The sequence below is a fragment of the Spinacia oleracea genome, chromosome 1 (genome assembly GCF_020520425.1).
Source record: "Spinacia oleracea cultivar Varoflay chromosome 1, BTI_SOV_V1, whole genome shotgun sequence".
In the NCBI taxonomy this organism is placed as follows: domain Eukaryota; kingdom Viridiplantae; phylum Streptophyta; class Magnoliopsida; order Caryophyllales; family Amaranthaceae; genus Spinacia; species Spinacia oleracea.
In genome coordinates this window covers 86,002,383-86,027,198 of record NC_079487.1, presented here as the reverse complement: position 1 = coordinate 86,027,198, position 24,816 = coordinate 86,002,383, and the positions used below count along the sequence as shown (strand labels likewise).

At 39.2% G+C, this 24,816-nt stretch overlaps 1 protein-coding gene across 1 annotated transcript; it reads left to right on the top strand.

The window, feature by feature from the left end:
- Positions 1-3,532: 3,532 nt before the first annotated feature.
- Positions 3,533-7,660, top strand: LOC110802723 (ubiquitin C-terminal hydrolase 22). The gene is made up of 3 exons (XM_022008176.2): positions 3,533-4,666; positions 5,240-5,358; positions 6,232-7,660. The coding sequence occupies exons 1-3, from the start codon at positions 3,876-3,878 to the stop codon at positions 6,981-6,983; spliced, it is 1,662 nt and encodes a 553-aa protein (XP_021863868.2). The 5' UTR covers positions 3,533-3,875; the 3' UTR covers positions 6,984-7,660.
- Positions 7,661-24,816: the final 17,156 nt, after the last annotated feature.

Genomic DNA, 24,816 nt, shown 5'->3' with positions numbered 1-24,816 from the left:
AATGTTGTGTTTTTGCTTGTAGTCAGTTGAAGGGAAATTGGTCCCTTGTATTTTCCCTTTTTTTTTTGGATAGGTAAGAGAGCTTATTTATGATGATGTGTGAGATTCTCCTTGGAGTCTTAACCTATGTATTGATTGAAAAGAGAGTCAACTCAGTTTTTGAAAGAGACTGAAGCTTTTTCTGTCAGTTATGGTAGTTACAACTTACAACTAGGGAGGCTTAAGCATCTCTCTTGAGTCTTGATGGAGGATTTTGCCTTGCTTGGGGTTGAATGTTGATGACTTGTCCATGTTTTACTTGTAGGTTATTTTTGTCCTACGTCCCCTGTTAATTTATGTTTGTAATGGTTACCAGAAATATTAAGTAGTCTCAACTAACCTTAACTCTCGACCAGTAGGGGGGGGATTGGACTTAGGTTGGTTCGACCAGGTTCTGGTTTGAGCCTTGGGAGTTTAGGCTTGGGTTTATTCAGTCACTTGAATCTTGGACTTAGGTTGGTTCGACCAGGTTCTGGTTTGAGCCTTGGGAGTTTAGGCTTGGGTTTATTCAGTCACTTGAATCTTGCCCTGGGAGTTTAGCTCAAATTAGAAGCTCAAAGACTTAGGTTGGTTCGACCAGGTTCTGGTTTGAGCCTTGGGAGTTTAGGCTTGGGTTTATTCAGTCACTTGAATCTTGCCCTGGGAGTTTAGCTCAAATTAGAAGCTCAAAGACTTAGGTTGGTTCGACCAGGTTCTGGTTTGAGCCTTGGGAGTTTAGGCTTGGGTTTATTCAGTCACTTGAATCTTGCCCTGGGAGTTTAGCTCAAATTAGAAGCTCAAAGACTTAAGTGGCACCATGGTGGTGTCGGGCGACCTGGTAGGGACTTCATGTGCTGGACTGCTGGTAGTGAAGTAGCTGCCCACATAATAAGGCATTGGCCAACCAAGGTTCCTTGCAGTTGCCACAATTTCGACACAATTGCTCATGCGAGGCAATAAACCGAACAAAGGAACCCAGATGACATCAGAAGATAGACCACATACTTGATTGTGCAAAAAAAACAAAAAAGAGTCAAAACATACCTATGTCATTCAAACAGACAAATATAAACCTATGTTGTGACGAGTGACGACTAGCATGCCCCCCTTTTCTCCTCTTCCTTGGCATTGACGTTGTGGCACATCGTCAATTGCCTACGTCACCGTCACCGCCGCCGCCGCCGTCGATTTCTCAAGCCTAATAACTAGTAGCATCTGTGATCCATTGATCTAGTCATAATAGCCAAATTTCTTATTGTTGTATGAAACTTGTATCAGACAATAAATATATTGTAGATAAGTCTCGGCTTAATTGTCATCACTCATCAGTCATCAGTCATCACTAATATGGCACAACAATGCCCGCTTACATGTCATTACATCTTCAGGCAACCAACGGAGACGCGACATGTGTCCTATGAAAAGTTTCAAGGAAAAAGAATAGATTTTCAAATGTATGTAGTTGGATTTTACACTCCCAGCAAACGACCACTCCAAAGGCCAAATGCCCATCACCCAAACCATTCAACTGACAAGTTTTAAAGGGATGATTATTAGCCCATTATTAGACATGGACTTAGGTCACACAATAATCCTACAAATGACACTAGGTCATGCTGATTCGTGAACAATACAACAAGCACAATACAACCTCACCGGACACAACAAAACAAGATTACGGTGAATGAAATTGGCTTAGGCACATAAGTATTATGTGAGTATGTGATGACACATGACCGCTACTTTGAAATCTTTGCTACATATATATAACTATGGAGTATGGGCAAGTACGCACTATGTGAAGATACATGACTTGTCTTTTGACATTTGTTGCACATAGCTATTGGCACTAGCCAACTTCCAATTACATTGACTCGACATAACACACAACGTAATCTAGATCAATATTTAATGAAACCTCATTATTACCCATAAACCAATTAAATACTCCATGAATACAAAGGAAAATACATCCCAACACATATCGAATTACATTCATAATAAGCGTTACTTCTATTTTTCTCTGAGCTTGTTTAACATTTACAAATTCAAGCATGGGATCATAAATATTTCGACCATCAAAATATTTTCTTTTACAATCTAACCAACTGCATACAACATAACTTCACTGAAAACCGAATCAATGAACGCTTACAAATGTTCTCACAACCAGTGGCGGAGCCAGGAATTTTTTTTGGGGTGTCGGCAGTGACGTTCCCAGGATTTTTAGAGTATTGTGTCGGGTGATCCTCCACAACACACAATATATTACTAAAAAAAATGTATCGTCCTTAAATTAATCAATATTCATATTACAATGGTACAAAATCATTACTATTATTCTCTACGGTTTTCATAGTGTGGTGAAAATTGAAAAGAATAACTTAATTTAAGAGAGTGGGTATTTAAATTCAAAAATCTAAGAGACCGGTTTTTTCTAAAGACTGCTCTCCTAAGATAATCCCCTATAGTTATTCAAAACTCTAAGAGAACGGTGGTTTCTAAAGAATGTTTTCTTAGGATTATCTCTATAGTATACTGATCTCTTACGTATGGAGCGGGTGTTTTAAGTATAATATAAGAGTTCGGTTCTAAATAATACCAGGTCTCTTAGCTCTCAGCTGTAAGTTTTTTTCCCAGTTTTTTTTGGGGGGGTCCACGCCACTGCTTACAACAACCCCCATAACTTTACTAATTTTACTAAAATAATTAACCTGGTATGACTTGATTGGAATTTATTGGACTTAATCAAGCTTAATAACAAAAGAGTCAACTTAGAGCAACTCAAATGGTTACATTTAGGTACTTGCTTGTAATTTTCAAAACTTTCAAGCAAGTAGCTAAACCATTAGAGCAATTTTGTTAAATTAGCTAGACAAAGCAAATTAGCTCTACCAAGCTAATTAGCTTGGAAAAAAATAATTTTTTTCCTCATTATTAGAAATGTAAACATAAGAATAGAATAAAATAGAAATAAAAAAAGAAGTTAAACAAATATTAAGCTACTTGCTAACCATTGGAGCATGTTGTAGCTAGAAAATGTTTTGCTTGAAAAATTGATTTGGCATACCAAGCTACAATGATATTAACTAACCGTTAAGATGCTCTTATAAGAACTGATTTGATCTTATTGATTTGATAAGACCTAATTTCTACTTACTTGCACTATTTTTATTTATTATTATATTTTACCTGAACTTATCTAAAATTATAAGACCTGAAACATATTTATACCCTAGCAAACGTCTACATGATCTGCCATCCAGCCATCCTACTTAAAGCATAAAGTCATCTTATGAAATCTTCAATTGGATGACAAATTGGCAAAAAAATAACCACATACCCTTTCAAAAATAGTACTCCGTACTACCCCGGGAAAAAAGGGAGAAAAATAAAGCTAAAATCAAAAAACTAAAACCCAAAAATCCAAAATCCAAAATAAAAATAAAAATAAAAATGAAAATGAAAATAAAAATGAAAATGAAAATGAAAATGAAAATAGAAAGTGTGAGTGCCCTATTATGTGAGCAACTCACCTCACCGCCCCACCTAAAGTAGTCTAAGACCACCACCTCCGTCTTCTTCCTCCACCCTTTCAAAAACTCTTTTTTCTTTCGTTAATTTTTCTTTACTTTTATTATTTTCTCTTATTCTTTTTCAATCAAGATTTGTTCTTACCTCTTCTAATATGTTCAATCTTACCACTTTTAATTGTATTATTATTTGATAACCCTATTAATTCTATCATTAATCTATTTCTTTGGGGGATTAGATCTCTGTTTTTTTCTTTTTCGAAATTAATCAAGATCAAATATTTTAGCATCCCTTTTAATATATTTTGTTAATTTTTATTGTAGATGTATATAAAGAACCCACCTTTTTCAATCCCAAAACCATGTAACCATCTTTCAAATTTCAAGCTAAAACATGGGTTAAATTGCTATACCCACCTCAAAAATTACCTAAAAACAACCCCAAATGGTAAATTAAGCCTTTCAAATCACAAAAAAGAAGTTCCCATATGTGATTTTTGTTCTGGGTATAAGGGTAGATTTTACATTTGCTTAATCTGCTCCACGATTTCTTGCTGCTCAAATTCAGATTCATTAAATCATGTTCATTTGCATTCTGACTCGAATAATGAGCATGAAATAGCTGTTGATCTTGATCGAGCTGAATTGTATTGTTGTGTTTGTCAAGATCAGGTGTATGATCCTGATTTTGACAGGGTTTTGATGTCCCAAACTTTCGAGGAAAGTAAGATTAACAAATCTATTACTACTAGTAGTATTAGTAGCAGTAATTGTAGTAGTATTAGTAAGAGAAAAGGTTCATCAGTGGAGTTGGATTTGATAAAATCGAAACAATTAGTTGTTCTAAGACGAGATCCGAGGTCGAAAATGGTGTACCCTTTGGGATTGAGGGGTTTGAACAATTTGGGGAGTACTTGTTTTATGAACTCAGTGTTGCAGGCATTGCTTCACGCTCCTCCTTTGAGGAATTACTTCTTGAGTGATCGGCGTCATCGAAAATTTTGTAAGAAAAGATCAGCTGATCAGATGTGTTTGCCTTGTGATATTGATGCTCTTTTCTCTGCTGTTTTCTCCGGTGATCGGTCGCCTTATAGCCCTGCTCAGTTTCTTTATAGGTATCTCTCATTGAAAATTCGATTTCCCCTTCAGTTTCAATTATAGTGTTTGAGCTACTACTGTAAGCCAGTATGTTACATATTTGAATAACGTACCATTTTGATAGAATATTTGAATAAGATATTGGTTTCATTGCCTGATAAGTAATTTGTGAGGATTTTGTGAATTTGAGTATTGATGGATTAAATATATAGAAATCAAAGTATGGAGTAGCTTTTCACATGAAATAATTGGATCTCTGGGATCACTTGCATTGTAATGGGGTGTGTTGAGACGAAGGATCAACATGAGACACTGGGCTCATGGGGATGGTATCTTAGTCCGTAAAGCTGCCGGTTCATTGGTTTTGAATTAAGGATTGGGTATTGTTGTTGTAGTCAGTGGTGTAGCTTTAGGACGGATTTTTAATGATGGGGTTGTGTGTCTTTGTTTTGGATTGTGGTTTAGATGGATGGTGTGTTTCGGTTGTTTGCCTTACTTGATACTTCGTATGTATAGTTTATGGTGTTTTAGTTGAATCTGCGCGTCTTTGGTGATTACACCTGAGATAAAATTTCTTTGTTGTCTTACAGTTGGTGGTTGCACTCAGAAAATCATGCAACCTATGAGCAGCAGGATGCACATGAATTCTTTATATCAATTCTTGACCAAATACATGAGAAAGAATCCAAGAACTTGAAGCTCACTGGAGGTGGGTCTTAGTGTTAGATTTAAAAAAGGTGTTTGTCCATCTTTTTTTCTGTAATTGTTGCACAAAAATATCTAGAAACCTTGAAGTTAGAGAGCAAGTTTAGAGCGACTAACTTTTTTTTGCAAGACAAACATTCTCCTTAACTGTATTGTTTGGAGCGCATACATTGTCTTCTGGTTCATGTTCTTTAACAACTACAAAGTACTTTTTAGAGTCCAGGGAAGATATTGGAGGGCCCAAAGCATTTTATATGGGGCATTGGTAGGATATTTTGTTTCAGTTGTCTTTGTCTATGCTTTGCTGCCTGTTCCTGAAAGGAAATTCATGCTTTCTTGTTTATGGATTTTTGTGTGCTTAATTGGAATGTGAGTGTTGTTTCCTACCTTGTAGTATTGCTTCTAATGTCTGTTCGGATTACATGAAAAAACCGGGGAAAGGTAGATTCTTTGTTAATTTTTTGTATTGCTTCTAGTGTTGTACTGCTATGAATCCTGGATGTAATGGAGTATATGTGCTTGAACTTTAGAAATTCCGTAGGGAAAAACGAATTACTTCTTGTGTCCCATATAAACTTTCTTAGCTTTCCTTATAAGCCTCTAAAGTTAAACTTTGACCGTTGTTTATGGTTCTAGTTACTAGGTACAATGCACGTTATAATAGTTCCACAGTATAAATAAACCTTTTTTTTATACTAATGGATTTGAAGTGTTGACTAATTTTTTTAAAAAAAAAGGTCTAGGAAGTAGGAAAGTTATCAGATGGATGGAGTATTAAACTTGTGGAAGCTGAAACGTGTGAAGTTGGTTAGTGTAGATGACCAACCATTATATTTAATTATCCTTATTCTTACATGGTGAACTTTATTTCACACAGATGTAAGAGACTGTGAGTGCATCGCGCACAAGGTATTTTCGGGGCTTCTGCGATCAGATTTGTCATGCACAGTATGTGGGTCCACTTCAACCACCTATGATCCCTGCATGGACATGTCTCTGGATTTGGATAGCCAAACAACCCAACCGAGTGGCAGCGACAATATGACAACACTTTCAAGTTGCCTGGGTCATTTTACAAGGTCAGAGAGGCTGGGATCAGATCAGAAGCTTTATTGCGAAAATTGTCAAGAAAGACAGGAATCTGTGAAACAAATGTCATTCAAACACCTGCCCTTGGTGCTATGCCTGCATATTAAAAGGTTTGAGCACTCCCATGTTCGAAAAGTATCCAGAAAGATCGACCAATACCTACAGTTTCCCTTCTCATTGGACATGTCCCCGTATTTGTCATCAACAATAGTCAGAAATAGGCATGGGAATAGAATGTTTGCTTTTGAAGACGATAATGATGCTGATATAGTTACAGATTATGAGATCTTTGCTGTAGTAACACATTCGGGGATGCTTGAGTCTGGTCATTATGTCACCTTTTTACGTTTGCATAACCAGTGGTACAAATGCGATGATGCATGGATATTGGAGGTTGATGAAGCAACCGTCAGAGCTTCTCAGTGTTATATGATATTCTATTTGCAGAAAATGTTATTTCACAAAACAAGTGATGATTTAAGCTGCTGCCCCATTTCCCCTAGAAGAGATACGTTTCTTCCTATAGCTGGTTGTTGCTGATTGATGACGTGTTTTCTGCTGGATTTCAAGAGTCCTGGAATTTACCGAATGGATGCTGTGTAGGTTACATAAAAGCCGCCAGTTGAAAGAAGACATCTGCAAAAAGAGACCTCATTTTTGCAGGAACATCCTGTTTGGTGCATGCTTGAGATATGCAGGAGTGCAGGACCAAAGTGATTATCCGACCAAGATTAAGCAAGTGGTTCTGAATAACCTGTTTGAAATGAGCGAATGAGATTCACTGCGGTGCAAACTGCAGATTAACCAAACCATGCTGGTAATTGTTATTGGCATCGGAAGCTTCGATGTGTTTTTAAATTTGAAGAGGCTGCTGGTAGAAACTCGCAGCAACAGAGCCGGAGATTGTGATATACCCAAGGGCAATTGGGCAAAGGGCTCTGGCTTGTAACATCTGCAGAAAATCTTGGTAAGGGGATTCTTTAAAAACAAAAAAAAAGGAATAGAAACTTGTATAGAATAAGTTGATCAGTTTTAGTTTGGGTTTTCTCACATTTTCTTCATGATTTGATGACCTGGTTTTTTTTTCTCGCGGTCATTGTGCAGTGTGCACTGCCTCAAAACATAGTGAATTTTTTTTCTTTTCGTTCCAGAACAAGAAAACTCGTGTATTTCTTTGCAAATTGCAAGCGTGAACTGTGATTTCGATTGGTGTATCAGCTGTGAACTGCCTAGTCCAAGCTCATGAGAGTTCTGTATCGAAAAATGTTGTGATCTACTTGATTTTTATGAATTTTCTATGCATATTCCGCTGCACCAAGAATGAGATCTGGTGGTGGTGGTTGGTCTGTTAAAGTTAATACCTTCATGTCATGCTCCAGTTGGTTTCAGACTCGATCTATAATTCTATTGTTGTTGTACCTATAATATTGCTCAATCCAAACCTTTTTCCATCTTCTAAGATTAATCCCACTCCTGATTAGCTTAAAATAATCTTATCTTTTAAGGGTCATAATTTCATATCTTCAAAGTAGTTCCAGAAAATGTTGGAAAGTTCCTTGAATATCGACAACTTTGAACTTTCAGAGTACTATCATAAGAAAGACATACTCCATATTGGAGTATTACTACAACTATCTGATGCACCACCATATCCTATCTCCTCTCTCTGAGCAAAAACGTTTGTGTGTCCCCGATCTACGGTATTTTACTGTACATCCAAATATAAAAGTGAACCAGATCAAAGATATAAGTGACCTTATTCGAGGACTAAAGTTACCTTACTCAAGGATAAATGTAACCCTACCCATTGAAAAACCTAACAATAAACAATGAAGTGACCATGATCAAAAGTGATATGTTTGTTACAAGTTATAATTATGACCAATACAACACCAACAATGAAAATATACACCAATACACAAGTGTAATATAGGTAGTAGGCTACGTGGAGCTTGACCCCACACCATGTACAATATTGTACATTGTTCTACCATTTGAGCTAATAGCCTTGAAAATAAGGTAACTTATAACTACAATAAAGAAAACTTATAACATCAATAAGGGTAACTAAAAGAACAGAATTTAACCTTCCTCTTTTAGGCCGCCACACAATAAATTATCGTAGATCGGTCTTTCTGAAAAGTTTATGCTCTCCGAGATAGGATTTTCTATAAGTAGTTAACTACCTAGAGATTTGCCGAACATTCCTCCATAACATCTTATATCAAAGGAATCAAAATCGTGTTTTGTTTTTGTCAAAGGACTAGTGTTTATATTTAGGCAAAGGCATGGCGCCATCTCATTTTCATGTATTATATGGAAAGGTATATGAGGATGACACGCGCGGACTAATGTTGAAGGTCATGGCTTATAAAAGTAAGATATACGAAGTAGAAAACTAAACTATAGCTCGTGCAATGCACAAATCTTTTCTTAATGTAAAACCATATTCTCCTCTTTTTTTTGTACAATAGAGAGAGGATTGGTGAAATCTGCAAAATTTAAGATGGATGAGATTGGAGTTTGATTAAAACCATTGAAGTGAGATTAATTGTTTGAAAATGTCAAAAGACAAAGAAGAAAAATATTTGAGGGAAGAGAAGAAAAAAATACATTAAAAGAAGGGTGACTAATACACATGAATTTATTTTGAAAAGTAACAAATAAAAGGACTAGAGGAGTCTTTAAATATATGAATGGTCAAAGTCAAAGTCGTAGGTTCACATACATAGAAGTCATAATATTGTTTTTTTTATGACAGAGAGGGAAATCCCTAAACAAAAATAAATGCTAACAAACTAGAAAGTGAAAAAAGTGCAGGAAGGGAAATACAAGCAAAAACTAAAATTAGACTACTCCATATTCAAGCAGCCAAAGCAGGCACTCGACGAGCAATAGTCGCTCCTCCCAAGTCCTCCAATAAAATGCCCTGAATACCCAATGGGGTCGCCTCTAGTAACACCATCCTTTGTTCGAGAGTAACACCATAGTTTGCAAGTCAATCCGCGGCCCTATTGGCTTCACGGTAACAATGAGTAATTGACACTTCCCATTTACTGCGTTGCACCATGCTCCTACATCTCCTGATGGTATGGAACATAGGGGAGTTTGGGACATTGGTGTTGGTGAGTAGTTGCACAACTACCTCTGAATCAACATTCAGTTGTACTCTTTTATTGCCTGTATTCCAAGCTATTGCTAGACCACAGAGCACTCCTAATAATTCTGCTTGTACACTTGAACAAACCCCACATCGGGCAGCAAACATTTCGAATAGTTCCCCCCTATGTCCTCTAATGATTCCACCACACCCAGCTTGACCCGGGTTCCCCTTTGTTGCGCCATCGGTATTCAGTTTAACCCAACCTTCTCTAGGACATAGTCGTCTAATAAACACCTCCTCCCTATCCCTCTTTCTTTTCCCCGGTACTAATTCTGTTAGGTTATGATACATATGACATTTACATAGATCATGCGGAAACAACCATTAACCCAGGAAACATATTATTTACACATAATCATATAGCATAATTAGATGCATACTCTTTGTTGCGTGCCTTCCCTAGCTGCGCCCGAACCGAACAAGAACAAGTCTTTTAGGACTCCAAGTGTCGTCCCTCCGTAGAAAGTCCACAGCACGTCCGGATCCGCCTTAAGATTGACCAACTAGAATCGCCCTTAAGGTACTCAGAAAATTCGGCACTTTTGGGGCAAGATGGGTGTTTGAATTTTCTCTCAAAAACCTCACTTTTGAATACTTTGAAACTTATGTATAAATTATGACCCCTAGGCCTTTATTTATAGAGTTATGGAAAAGGAATCGTAATCCTAGTAGGATGCGAATTAATTGGAATTAGAATTCTACATGAATTCTACTTAATCAATTTATCCAATAGGAATAGACATTTAATCATACACTGACTCTTGCAGATTCAGGAATCTCGCATGAGCTCAAACTCACACACACACGGCAGCCACAAGGGCTGCCCACGCATGCGAGCAGCAGCCCACGCAGCGCGGCCCACGCATGCGCGGCCTTGTGCGCGCTGGGCTGTGGCGTGCGTGCTTGCTGGGCGATGGCCTAGCTTCGTGCTGGGCCTTCGTCCGGCAGGCCTCGTCCGATGCTAATTCGTACGATACGCTTCCGATTAAATTTCCATTTCCGGAATCTATTTCCGATACGAACAATATTTAATATTTCCGATTCCGGAATTAATTTCCGTTTCGAACAAATATTTAATATTTCCGTTTTCGGAATTATTTTCCGATTCCGGCAATATTTCCGATTCTGACAATATTTCCGTTTCCGGCAATATTTCCGATTCTGGTAATATTTCCATTTCCAATAATATTTTCCGATACGTACCATGTTTCCGTTTCCGGTAACATCTACGACTTGGATAATATTCATATTTCCGATACGATCCATATTTCCGTTTCCGGCAATATCATCGTTTCCGGAGTATTCATTTCTTGCCTGTGACGATCTTAGCTCCCACTGAAACCAAGATCCGTCGGTTCCGAATATTCATAGATGGAGTATTTAATGCCATTAAATACTTGATCCGTTTACGTACTATTTGTGTGACCCTACGGGTTCAGTCAAGAGTAAGCTGTGGATTAATATCATTAATTCCACTTGAACTGAAGCGGCCTCTAGCTAGGCATTCAGCTCACTTGATCTCACTGAATTATTAACTTGTTAATTAATACTGAACCGCATTTATTAGACTTAATATAGAATGCATACTTGGACCAAGGGCATTATTTCCTTCAGTCTCCCACTTGTCCTTAGGGACAAGTGTGCATTTCCTAATTCCTTTGTCGCTCGATGCTTGCTCTTGAACATAAGGTAAGAGTTGTCATCCTTATTATGTCCAGAGGTGTTCCTCGGTTTCAGAGTTCAACTGATCAAATAAACAGATAATCATAGCCTATGATTCATCCGAGCACGGCCATGCATTTCACAGTTTCTAGCTCTCCGAGTGGCCTTGTACAACTTTTAAGCATCTCATCCCGATTTATGGGAGGACAATCCCAATCTTGCGATCTTGAGATTAGACTTCGTTTGATAGGTGATTACCTGAGCGTTGCCTTTATAGCCTCCTTTTACGGTGCGACGGTTGGTCAACGTCAAAGCAACCAGTTCTCAAACAAGTAATCTCAAATCACTCAGGTATTGAGGATTTAGTGTCTAATAATTTAATGAAATTTACTTATGACAGACTTTCATCTCTTACAGTAAAGTTTCATAGGTCTTGTCCGATACTAGTCTTCCCAAAGTAAGTATCTATGCAAATGATTATGACATTGCCATGTCCACATAGTTCAAGAAACAGAACTACTAGTCATCTTGCATTCTAATCGTCTAACGTTTTCTATGCGTCCAATTTTATAGAAAACTCCGACTAGGGACCATTTTCAACCTTTGACATTCAAGTTCACTTGATAGACATTTCTTAGTCACAGGACTGGTCCTGACAGTCTATCTTGAATATATCGTCAAGTTGAAGGGACTCATCATTTAATAAACCACAAATTAAATGGAAAAATGAATTCCTTTCATTTATTGTGAATGATTAACCAATAATGTTTTACAAAGATTTAAACTCTAAAACTTTAAAACATTAAACAGAGACATCAAAGCCATTCTCCAATATGCTTGATTCCCATAGCTGCAGTGTGCGAGTTGTGCTTCGCTTGCGGCAGAGGTTTAGTTAATGGATCTGATATGTTGTCATCAGTTCCAATTTTGCTTATCTCGACTTCTTTTCTTTCAACGAACTCTCGTAGAAGGTGAAATCTACGAAGTACATGCTTGACTCTCTGGTGGTGTCTAGGCTCTTTTGCCTGTGCAATAGCTCCGTTATTATCACAATACAGGGCTATTGGTCCTTTAATGGAGGGGACTACACCAAGTTCTCCTATGAACTTCCTTAGCCATATAGCTTCCTTTGCTGCTTCATGTGCAGCAATGTACTCCGCTTCAGTTGTAGAATCCGCAATGGTGCTTTGCTTAGCACTTTTCCAGCTTACTGCTCCTCCGTTGAGGCAGAAGACAAACCCAGACTGTGATCTGAAATCATCTTTGTCGGTTTGGAAACTTGCGTCCGTATAGCCTTTAACAATTAATTCATCATCTCCACCATAGACCAGGAAGTCATCTTTGTGCCTTTTCAGGTACTTCAGAATGTTCTTGGCAGCAATCCAATGCGCCTCTCCTGGGTCTGACTGGTATCTGCTCGTAGCACTGAGTGCGTACGCAACATCCGGGCGTGTACATATCATAGCATACATTATTGAACCAATCAATGATGCATATGGAATCCCATTCATTCGTCTACGCTCATCAAGTGTTTTTGGGCACTGAGTCTTGCTTAGAGTCATTCCATGAGACATGGGTAGGTAGCCTCGCTTGGAGTCCGCCATCTTGAACCTATCAAGCACCTTATTGATATAAGTGCTTTGACTAAGTCCAATCATCTTTTTAGATCTATCTCTGTAAATCTTGATGCCCAATATGTACTGTGCTTCTCCTAGATCCTTCATCGAAAAACATTTCCCAAGCCAAATCTTGACAGAGTTCAACATAGGAATGTCATTTCCGATAAGCAATATGTCGTCGACATATAATACTAGGAAAGCAATTTTGCTCCCACTGACCTTCTTGTATACACAAGATTCGTCCGCGTTTTTGATGAAACCAAAGTCACTGACTGCTTCATCAAAACGTATATTCCAGCTCCTGGATGCCTGCTTCAATCCGTAGATTGACTTCTTTAGCTTGCATACCTTTTTAGCATTCTTTGGATCCTCAAAACCTTCAGGCTGTGTCATAAACACAGTTTCTGTTAAAACGCCGTTTAAGAAAGCAGTTTTGACATCCATCTGCCATATTTCGTAATCGTAATATGCAGCGATTGCTAACATTATTCGAATAGACTTTAGCATTGCAACTGGTGAAAAGGTTTCATCGTAATCCACACCGTGGACTTGCCTGTAACCTTTCGCAACCAATCTAGCTTTGAAAACTTCAAGTTTCCCATCCTTGTCCTTTTTCAGTTTGAAAACCCATTTGCTTCCAATGGCTTGGTAGCCATCTGGCAAATCGACCAAATCCCATACTTGGTTTTCAGACATGGAGTCTAATTCAGATTGCATGGCTTCTTGCCATTGCTTGGAGCTAGGGCTCGTCATAGCTTGCTTGTAAGTCGCAGGTTCATCACTTTCAAGTAATAGAACGTCATAGCTCTCGTTCGTCAAAATACCTAAGTACCTTTCCGGTTGAGATCTATATCTTTGCGATCTACGCGGGGTAACATTTCTAGATTGACCATGATTCTCACCAGATTCTTCTAAAGGTCTCTGAGTTTCATCCTGAATGTCATCTTGAGCATTCTCTAGAGTTTGTTGTTCGACTCGAATTTCTTCGAGGTCTACTTTTCTCCCACTTGTCATTTTGGAAATGTGATCTTTCTCCAAAAAGACACCATCTCGAGCAACAAACACTTTGTTCTCAGATGTATTGTAGAAGTAATACCCCTTTGTTTCCTTTGGATAGCCCACAAGGATACATTTGTCAGATTTTGGATGAAGTTTGTCTGAAATTAATCGTTTGACGTATACTTCACATCCCCAAATCTTAAGAAAAGACACATTTGGAGGCTTTCCAAACCATAATTCGTATGGAGTCTTTTCGACAGCTTTAGACGGAGCTCTATTTATAGTGAGTGCAGCTGTATTTAGTGCATGTCCCCAAAATTCTAATGGAAGTTCGGCCTGACCCATCATTGACCTGACCATGTCTAGCAAGGTTCTGTTCCTCCGTTCTGACACACCGTTCCATTGTGGTGTTCCAGGAGGAGTCAATTCTGATAGAATTCCACATTCTTTCAGATGGTCATCAAATTCATGGCTCAGATATTCACCGCCTCTATCAGACCGCAGTGCCTTGATCTTCTTGCCTAATTGATTCTCTACTTCACTCTGAAATTCCTTGAATTTGTCAAAGGATTCAGACTTATGCTTCATTAGGTAGACATAACCATACCTACTGAAGTCATCAGTGAAAGTGATAAAGTAGCTGAAACCACCTCTAGCATTTGTACTCATTGGTCCACATACATCTGTATGGATTAAACCCAATAGTTCATTTGCTCTTTCTCCAACTTTAGAGAAAGGTTGCTTTGTCATTCTGCCAAGTAAACATGATTCGCATTTACCATAATCCTCTAAGTCAAATGGTTCTAGAATTCCTTCCCTTTGAAGTCTTTCTAAGCGTTTCAAGTTTATATGGCCTAATCGACAATGCCACAGATAGGTGAGATCTGAATCATCCTTTTTGGCCTTTTTGGTATTTATGTTATATACTTGTTTGTCGTGATCTAATAAATAAAGTCCATTGACTAATCTAGCAGATCCATAAAACATCTCTTTAAAATAAAACGAACAACTATTGTCTTTTATTATAAAGGAAAATCCCTTAGCATCTAAGCAAGAAACTGAAATGATGTTTTTAGTAAGACTTGGAACATGGAAACATTCTTCCAGTTCCAAAACTAGCCCGGAGGGCAACGACAAATAGTATGTTCCTACAGCTAATGCAGCAATCCGTGCTCCATTTCCCACTCGTAGGTCGACTTCACCCTTGCTTAACTTTCTACTTCTTCTTAGTCCCTGTGGATTGGAACATAAGTGTGAGCCACAACCTGTATCTAATACCCAAGAAGTTGAATTAGCAAGTATACAGTCTATAACGAAAATACCTGAAGATGGAACGACTGTTCCGTTCTTCTGATCTTCCTTTAGCTTCAAGCAATCTCTCTTCCAATGCCCCTTCTTCTTGCAGTAGAAGCATTCGGATTCAGAAGTGGGTTGACTGACCTTCCTCTTTGCAGATTTGGCGCCAGTTTGCTTAGTTGGGCTGGCTTTGTTGCCACCTTTCTTAGCATTCCTCTTCTTTCCAGATTTCTTGAACTTGCCCCCACGCACCATAAGCACATCCTGCTTATCACTTTTGAGCGTCTTTTCAGCGGTCTTCAGCATACCGTGAAGCTCAGTGAGCGTTTTGTCCAGACTATTCATACTGTAGTTCAGTTTGAACTGATCATACCCGCTATGAAGAGAATGGAGGATGGTGTCTATAGCCATTTCCTGAGAAAATTGCTGATCCAGCCGACTCATATTCTCAATGAGTCCAATCATTTTGAGAACATGTGGACTTACGGGCTCGCCTTTCTTAAGCTTGGTCTCAAGAATTTGCCTATGAGTCTCGAATCTTTCGACTCGAGCCAGATCTTGGAACATGTTCTTCAACTCACTGATGATTGTGAAAGCATCTGAGTTGATGAACGTTTTCTGCAGATCCGCACTCATGGTGGCGAGCATTAGACATTTCACATCCTTGTTGGCATCAATCCAACGATTGAGGGCTGCCTGAGTGATCCCGTCGCCTGGAGCTTCGGGCATCGCCTCATCTAGGACATACTCCTTTTCTTCCTGCATAAGAACTATTTGCAAGTTCCTTTGCCAGTCAAGGAAGTTTTTCCCGTTCAACTTCTCCTTTTCGAGAATTGATCGAATGTTGAATGAATTGTTGTTTGCCATATTAAAAACTATAATTGAAAAGAATAAACAAATAAATAACCATTCACAGTTTCTCTTAATAAACTTAAATTCTAGCATTCATGCATAATTCAATGTTTATTAAGCATTTTATTCAAGTTATGTGTTCCGGCAGGTGTGAATAAAATGATTCCAAGATCCTAAAATCATTGAAGAACTAAGCACAGTTTGTCGACTTAATCCTAGAACATCTTAGGTAAGCAAAAGCCTTTTGCTAATAGTCTAGAAACTATTCTTGGTTGATAGGTACGTCTAAGAACTTATTAGGTAAACCTATCGAATTTGCCACGACATAAAAGGACTCCTTACTTATATCGTTGAGTTTCACCAAAACTAACATGTACTCACAGTTATTTGTGTACCTTGCCCCTTTAGGACCAATAAGTAACACCTCGCTGAGCGAAAACTATTACTAGATTGATGTAAAGGATATCCAAGCAAGTGTATATTTTGGCATGGCACCTTTTAACTCAATTTTTAAGTTTGGAACTTAAGGCTCTTACTATGTTGGTTAGATTTTAAGTGAACTAAAATCCTTAATCATGCAACATAATCAAGCTTTTGATCTCATGCATTTTAAGACATATTTAAAGCAATAAATAACTTAAAACATGCATAAGATATTTGTGATCTAGTATGGCCCGACTTCATCTTGAAGCTTTGACTTCAAAGTCCGTCTTGAAAATCTCCGTGGGAGGCACCATTTTCTTCAAATAGGATAAGTTATAACTAATTACAACTATTTGATGGTACGCAGACCATATTTGAATTGAAAAACAACTTTGGTACTTTAGACCAATTACATTCAAATTAATGGTACGCAGACCATATTTTCTATCCTATTTGGGCCATACTAGTCACTTCATAACCTGCAAAACAGTACATATACAATATATACCATTCACCCATTCATTATCATGAATGGCCCACATAGCTGGTTAGTTAAACACATTATGCATCACGTAAACATTTGCAGCAATTAATCAAGGGCACCAATAATCTACCAATTATTCAGTCCTTATTAATTCTAATCGAGTTGTTTTAACCTTAAGGATTTGTAGACCTAATCAAGAGTTTATGACTAAAAAGTGCTCCCACTCAAACCAATAAATTCATATGCTTTACTAATTTTAAACATAAAATTGTATTTCTAGTCTAACCGGAAACATACAAATTTAATTAAAATTTAAAGCTCATATAAATTTATAATTGAATCCAAAATTTAATTTATTTCAGTCGCATTTAAATTAATTCATGATTTTAATTTTAGTAAAATAATTAGAATAAATTATATTTATTATAATTATAATATTCAAAATTAAAATCCAAGAAATTAATTCAAATTATTAATTTTAAAATTAATTAAAATTACGTGAACTGAAATTTTCAAATTAAACATTCAAAACGATCTAATCGTAACGCAAACACCCTACGCGTTGCACGCACATGGGCCGTACGCACACAGCCATTGCTGGCCATGTGCGCGCAGCCCATGCGCTCGTTGCATAGCTGCTGCTGTCCCATACGCAAGCCTCCGCACAGCGCCCCATCGCACGCGAGCTATCGCTCGCAGTGCGCGCGCGAGATCGCTCGCTGGGCGCGCTGGTTCGCTCGCTGGCGCGCGAGATCGCTCGCTGGCGCGCGAGATCGCTCGCTGGTGCGCGCGAGCCATCGCTCGCTGGCGCGCGAGATCGCTCGCTGGTGCGCGCGAGCCATCGCTCGCTGGCGCGCGAGATCGCTCGCTGGTGCGCGCGAGCCATCGCTCGCTGGTGCGCGACATCGCTCGCTGGGCGGGCGACGTCGCGCGCTGTGCGCGCGAGTGATGCTGTGCGCAGCGCTCGTGGCACGCGAGCTTGCGCTCGCTGCGCACGAGGCTGCGCGCTGTTGTGCGAGGCAGCGCGCGCTGTGGCGCAGCTCGCTTGCTGCCCACACGCGACTGCCTTGGCTCGCCCCTCGCCCATGCCCATCCGTTCATTGCTCGTGGCACACGACACAAGGCAGGGCTGCTGCCTTGTGCTCGTGCACTACGCCCTTGCTCATTGCATTCGTGCCGCACGGGCGACGAGCTCCCTTGCTCGTCGTCGCATGCCCGCATTATACAACACCCCTTAAGGGTAACACGAAGCGTCCATTGCTTCGTGCGTGCAAGTTATTTGAACGAATCGCATAAAAATTTAAAATTTATATTTAAAATTAATGACAAATTAATAAATATTATTAATTTCATAATTTTAGGGCGAAAAAATCGAAAATTTATTATCCAATTGATTTCCGATTGATATGGATTCAAGTCTAGGTCATAAAAATTTAAAATTTATCGTAAATTTACAATTTTTATGGTGGTTTTTAATCATAGGTTTCTAATTAAATTACAATTAATTATGAAAATCAAATTAATTCTAAATTATTCTAATTTTCAACAAATTAATCATAATTACAAATTAGATTGCATAATTAACAAGACTAGGCATTCAAACTTGTTAAACATATGCAGTAGGTCAATCAAAAATTCAAGATTTATCAACAGGAATCGCAAATATTTAATTTAACATCTTAAATTTACGAAATTTTGCATCCGAAAAACTAAAACCTTCGAAAAGTCATAGTTAGGCTTCGAATTTGAGAATTCTGGGTTCGGCAGAAAAATACTATTTTTGTCAAAATTTTAGAATGCCTTTTACATACGGAATTGACACAAAAATCACTCAATTCAGATGAGTAATGAAGAAACTGCCGAAAAACTGCGTACATATATTTAAATAAACGCAATTTGCAATTAATTAACAATTACGAAAATTAATCACCCCTTTTAATTCTTGCAAATTTGTAATATTTAACCATGTTCATGCAATTTAGATTATGAAAATAATAAGGGGCTCGTGATACCACTGTTAGGTTATGATACATATGACATTTACATAGATCATGCGGAAACAACCATTAACCCAGGAAACATATTATTTACACATAATCATATAGCATAATTAGATGCATACTCTTTGTTGCGTGCCTTCCCTAGCTGCGCCCGAACCGAACAAGAACAAGTCTTTTAGGACTCCAAGTGTCGTCCCTCCGTAGAAAGTCCACAGCACGTCCGGATCCGCCTTAAGATTGACCAACTAGAATCGCCCTTAAGGTACTCAGAAAATTCGGCACTTTTGGGGCAAGATGGGTGTTTGAATTTTCTCTCAAAAACCTCACTTTTGAATACTTTGAAACTTATGTATAAATTATGACCCCTAGGCCTTTATTTATAGAGTTATGGAAAAGGAATCGTAATCCTAGTAGGATGCGAATTAATTGGAATTAGAATTCTACATGAATTCTACTTAATCAATTTATCCAATAGGAATAGACATTTAATCATACACTGACTCTTGCAGATTCAGGAATCTCGCATGAGCTCAAACTCACACACACACGGCAGCCACAAGGGCTGCCCACGCATGCGAGCAGCAGCCCACGCAGCGCGGCCCACGCATGCGCGGCCTTGTGCGCGCTGGGCTGTGGCGTGCGTGCTTGCTGGGCGATGGCCTAGCTTCGTGCTGGGCCTTCGTCCGGCAGGCCTCGTCCGATGCTAATTCGTACGATACGCTTCCGATTAAATTTCCATTTCCGGAATCTATTTCCGATACGAACAATATTTAATATTTCCGATTCCGGAATTAATTTCCGTTTCGAACAAATATTTAATATTTCCGTTTTCGGAATTATTTTCCGATTCCGGCAATATTTCCGATTCTGACAATATTTCCGTTTCCGGCAATATTTCCGATTCTGGTAATATTTCCATTTCCAATAATATTTTCCGATACGTACCATGTTTCCGTTTCCGGTAACATCTACGACTTGGATAATATTCATATTTCCGATACGATCCATATTTCCGTTTCCGGCAATATCATCGTTTCCGGAGTATTCATTTCTTGCCTGTGACGATCTTAGCTCCCACTGAAACCAAGATCCGTCGGTTCCGAATATTCATAGATGGAGTATTTAATGCCATTAAATACTTGATCCGTTTACGTACTATTTGTGTGACCCTACGGGTTCAGTCAAGAGTAAGCTGTGGATTAATATCATTAATTCCACTTGAACTGAAGCGGCCTCTAGCTAGGCATTCAGCTCACTTGATCTCACTGAATTATTAACTTGTTAATTAATACTGAACCGCATTTATTAGACTTAATATAGAATGCATACTTGGACCAAGGGCATTATTTCCTTCAAATTCCTCCCTTAACCATGCGGTTTTGATATCTCCTACTCGTGCCATGATAAAAGTTAGTTGATCAAAAGGAATGTCAACCTCCCTCTCAATGCACCTATTATTCCTCCACCGCCAAATCCACCAAAGTGTAACCCCAAATGTGAGTGGCCAGTCCTCTCCCCACGATTGAGAAACATTTTCCAGGTTTGAAATGACCCATTCTAGGAAGGGTTTATTGAAAATCTCATGATCATTAACCAAGGAAATTTCTTCCATACCAGAATTGCGCTAGGACACTCTCTGAAGATATGCTCATTGTTCTCCTCTACTGACCCACAGATAAAGCATCTTGGGTCTGTAGTGATCCACCTTAGGAATCTGTTGGAGTTCGTCATTAGTCGATCATGAAACAATAACCATAAAAAGAACTTGATTCTTTGTGGCAGTTGTAGTCTCCAGACTTTCTTCCAGCACGCCGAGTTACCTGTGAGTTGAACATATTCATTACGGATGATACGAAGAGCTGACTTAACTGAGAAACCTCCCAATCTTTCCCCATTCCAGAAGATTTTATCAATGGCCTCCTCATCCTCTTGTAGCTCGAAGGCTTCAATGGTTTGCAATACTCTAGCTGAAAGATAATCAGCAAACATTTCCATCTTCCAACCAACATCCGCATCCCATAACTCCTGAACCAACCACTGCTTGTGCTCCTCTGGAGCTTCAGCAGTCACTAAGTCAATTAAGGGATGTTTTGTAGCCCATGGGTGAAGCCAGAATTTCGTGCCACCCCCATTACCTACTGCCATCCCCACTCCCCTCTTAAGTACATCAATATTTTCTATTATACCTCTCCAAGAATTCGAGGCATCTCCCTTCGGTTTGAACATATCAATATCACACCTACCTTCACAGTATTTACTCCGCAACACTCTTGACCAAAGAGCTTCGGGATCCGCAAGGACTCGCCACCCCAATTTTGTAAGAAATGCTGCATTTGCTTTTCGCATCGACCGAATACCTAGTCCTCCTGAATTCTTTGGCTTAGTTACCGTGTTCCAGGCCACCAAGTGCATCCCCTGTTGGTCTGATGTTCCACCCCATAGAAATCTACGGGAGATTTTATCAATCTCATCACATGTGGTCTTAGGCAGTTTTGTTGTCTGCATCGCATAGTACGACATTGAACTTAAACATGACTGTACGAGAGTTGTCCTACCAGCCATAGATATAAGTTTTGATTTCCACCTGACAATTTCCCATTAATTCGATCAACCAGAAATTGGTATTCTTTCTTGGGGTTACGGCCAGGTACTCCAAGATAGGTACCCAAGTCATCTGTTTCACTAATATTCAGTTATTAGCTAATGCACTCTCGAAACTCCATATTGTTGTTTTTCGAAAAATAGACCCTGGATTTACTGTGGCTCACTCTACTTCCTGACATGGCGCAAAATTCATCTAAGCAGGCTGCAATTACTTGCGCTTGATCTACTGTTGCTTCAGCAAAAAGAATTAAGTCATCAACGAACGCAAGGTTGGAAATTTTAGGCCCATTCCTACTCGCCCTTACTGGGTTCCATGTACCAATATTAATGGCGTTCTCAATCAAGTGACTTAAACGTTCCATGCATATAACGTATAAGTAAGGTGACAAAGGGTATCCCTGTCTTATACCTCGGCTCGGAGTAAAGCTGTCAGTGGGTTCCCCGTTCCATAATATTTGGAGACTTGTCGACTGAACACACTGCATGATCAATTCGACCATACTTTGTGGCAGCCGAAGCTCTTGTAAGGACTGTCGAATGAATTTCCATCGTAAGAGGTCGTATGCTTTTTCAAAATCAATCTTAATCGCCATGTATCCCACTCTTCCCCGCTTTCTTCTCATAGTATGAAACATCTCCTGTACAGTCACTATATTATCAGTGATTTGTCTCCTAGGAACAAATGAGCATTGAGTAGAAGAAATAACCGATGGTAGTATCGATTTCAATCTGTGAACAAGCACCTTAGTAACCATTTTGTAAATGATATTGCACGCCCAATGGGCCTAAATTGGGTGACAAATTGAGGCTCATCTTCTTTCGGAATTAGCACCAAAAAAGCTTTATTTAAATTCTCCGGGAATGCTTTCCCCTCTAGACTATCCATTACTATTTGGGTAAACGAGGGCTCAATAAGATTCCAGAACCTCTGGTAAAAGATGGGCTGAAAACCATCGGGCCCAGGGGCTTTATATGGTTTCATACTCATGATAGCAGCCCGCACTTCACACTATGCATATGGTCTAGCAAGAATAGCCCAATCTTCCGCGGGGATTGTGGGAAAGCAACCTGGTAGAAAGTTTGAAATCAAAGCATTAGGTTCCTCTTCTGTGAACAAACACTCCAAGTATTGAACCACTAATTGTTTAACTACTAGAGGCTCAGTGATCCAACTTCCATCCGCATTTTTTAACATTCCAATCTTATTTCGCTTCCTCCGTATTACCGTTGATAAATGAAAGAACTTAGTGTTGCGATCCCCATCTCGAATAGCATCCATACGAGATTTCTGGAACCACAATAGCTCCTCTTGATGCAGAACCGTTTCCAACTCTACTCGTAGAGATTTTTCCAGTTCAATTAAGTGTTGGAGTTTCTGGTTCGATAAACATCTTTGCACTCCTTCTAAGCGAGACCATAACTCTTTCTTTTTCCGAAAATATTATGGAACATTTCTTTACAGGAATTCAGTTTGGCAGCAAACTCGGAAAGAAACGGAATGAGGGGTAGCAAATTATTCCAGTTTGCCCTCATGAACTCCTCAAACTTGGCATGCGTTAGCCAAGCTGCTTGAAATATAAAGGGTTTTAAAGAAACTGGAATATGAGCAAAGCCAATTGTACTTAGAATAATAGGGCAGTGATCTAAACAAGCTTTAGGTAAATGTTTCACCTCTGCCTCCTCATACAACAGTGCCCATTCTTCGTTGGCCATGCACCTGTCTAACCGAGATGACTTATACGTGAGTTTTGTTTCCCTACGAGACGATGTGTGACTTGGTCCAGAGAAGCCTAATTAAGTCGATAAGCCCATTTGTTTCCATCCAATCACAAAACATTCTGCACCTTCGCTGCATTTCAGACCCTCTTGCTCCTTATATCTCTCCCAACGATCTTGTTTCATTAAAATCCCCAGTTAAGAGCCATGGGCCATTGAAGTTCTATTTTGCATCTCCAATTCTCTCCACAAATCCCTTCTTATCGTTGCATCAGGGCTTGCGTACACTGCTGATAGTAGTCATGGAGTCTCCCCTACCCTAGCTATCTTTACTGTCAAATGATGATTATGGGTTTCGAAGGGAGTGACTGTTACAAACTCTTTCCCCCAAAACAGCCAGATTCCCCCACTAAACCCTGTGCCTCTACTCTTGTTTGCCCCGAGAATCCTATACGATCACAGATTCTTTGTGCCTTGTCACCACTCAAATGAGTTTCGACCAGAACAATGACAATAGGATTATTAATCCTAATAATCTCCCTCAACGTAGCCAAAAAATCTTGCTTTCCAGCACCCTGAACATTCCACATTAAGATCTTAATTGACATATTAAACATTGTGAAAGAGGGGTATCTATCATAGATGTTCCTTGGAACACTAGGTAGAATGCTCATGAACGCCTCCCTCAGTGCTTTAAGAGGCTCCACCAATTCTAACGGATGTTGAACCGACACCATCATCACCTTGGGTACATGGACTGGAGGTAGCAAGGAACTCACGTTGATTTCTACCTTGTGAATTAATGGGTGGGTTGTCACCATTGTTGGTCCCTCTGAACACTTCTCCATAAACATGGTGTACTCCTGGGGGATGCGAACGTACCTCCAATGTAACCGGTGGCCTGAGGGGATTCATTGTTGGTACGCAAACTCACCTCTAACTCTGGTTGAATTACTGTGTCAATTTTATCAACACAATGTTGTCCTTCGTTTATATAAAAGTCATAATATTGTAATTAAACTGAAATAGAGGGGGAATATAGGTAATAATCACAAATAAGTAACAAATTACAATTTTGATGAAAAGAAGGAATGGTTCACAAACAACACAACACTTAAAGTCAAAATTAGGAATGTCAGTGGGGCGGATTTTATGAGAGACCCGCTCCGCATCCGGCCGCCCTAAGTAAGCAGGGATGGAGGGAGGTTTGGCGGGTGATGGGGCGATGATGGGTATAAAGATTATACCCACTATGGGTGATGGGGCGGGGATGGGAATAAAAATCATACCTGCCATGGATGACGGGGCGGGTGTGGATTTTTTTGTTGCACCCGCCTGACCCGCCCCATCCCCACCCGCCTCGCTTGATACTCTTCAACCCTATCCGAGCTGAGTATCATTTCCTACGCGAATTAAAAAGTTAAAGAAGAAAAAAGTTGAACAAATTTTTTTAGTTTGGATTTGTTTGTATAGTATGCATGTGATAATATGAATTAAGGCGAGAGTTATGATTTTGTTTGTTTGAAACATTTTGTTATAGAAGTTACTTCTTTCC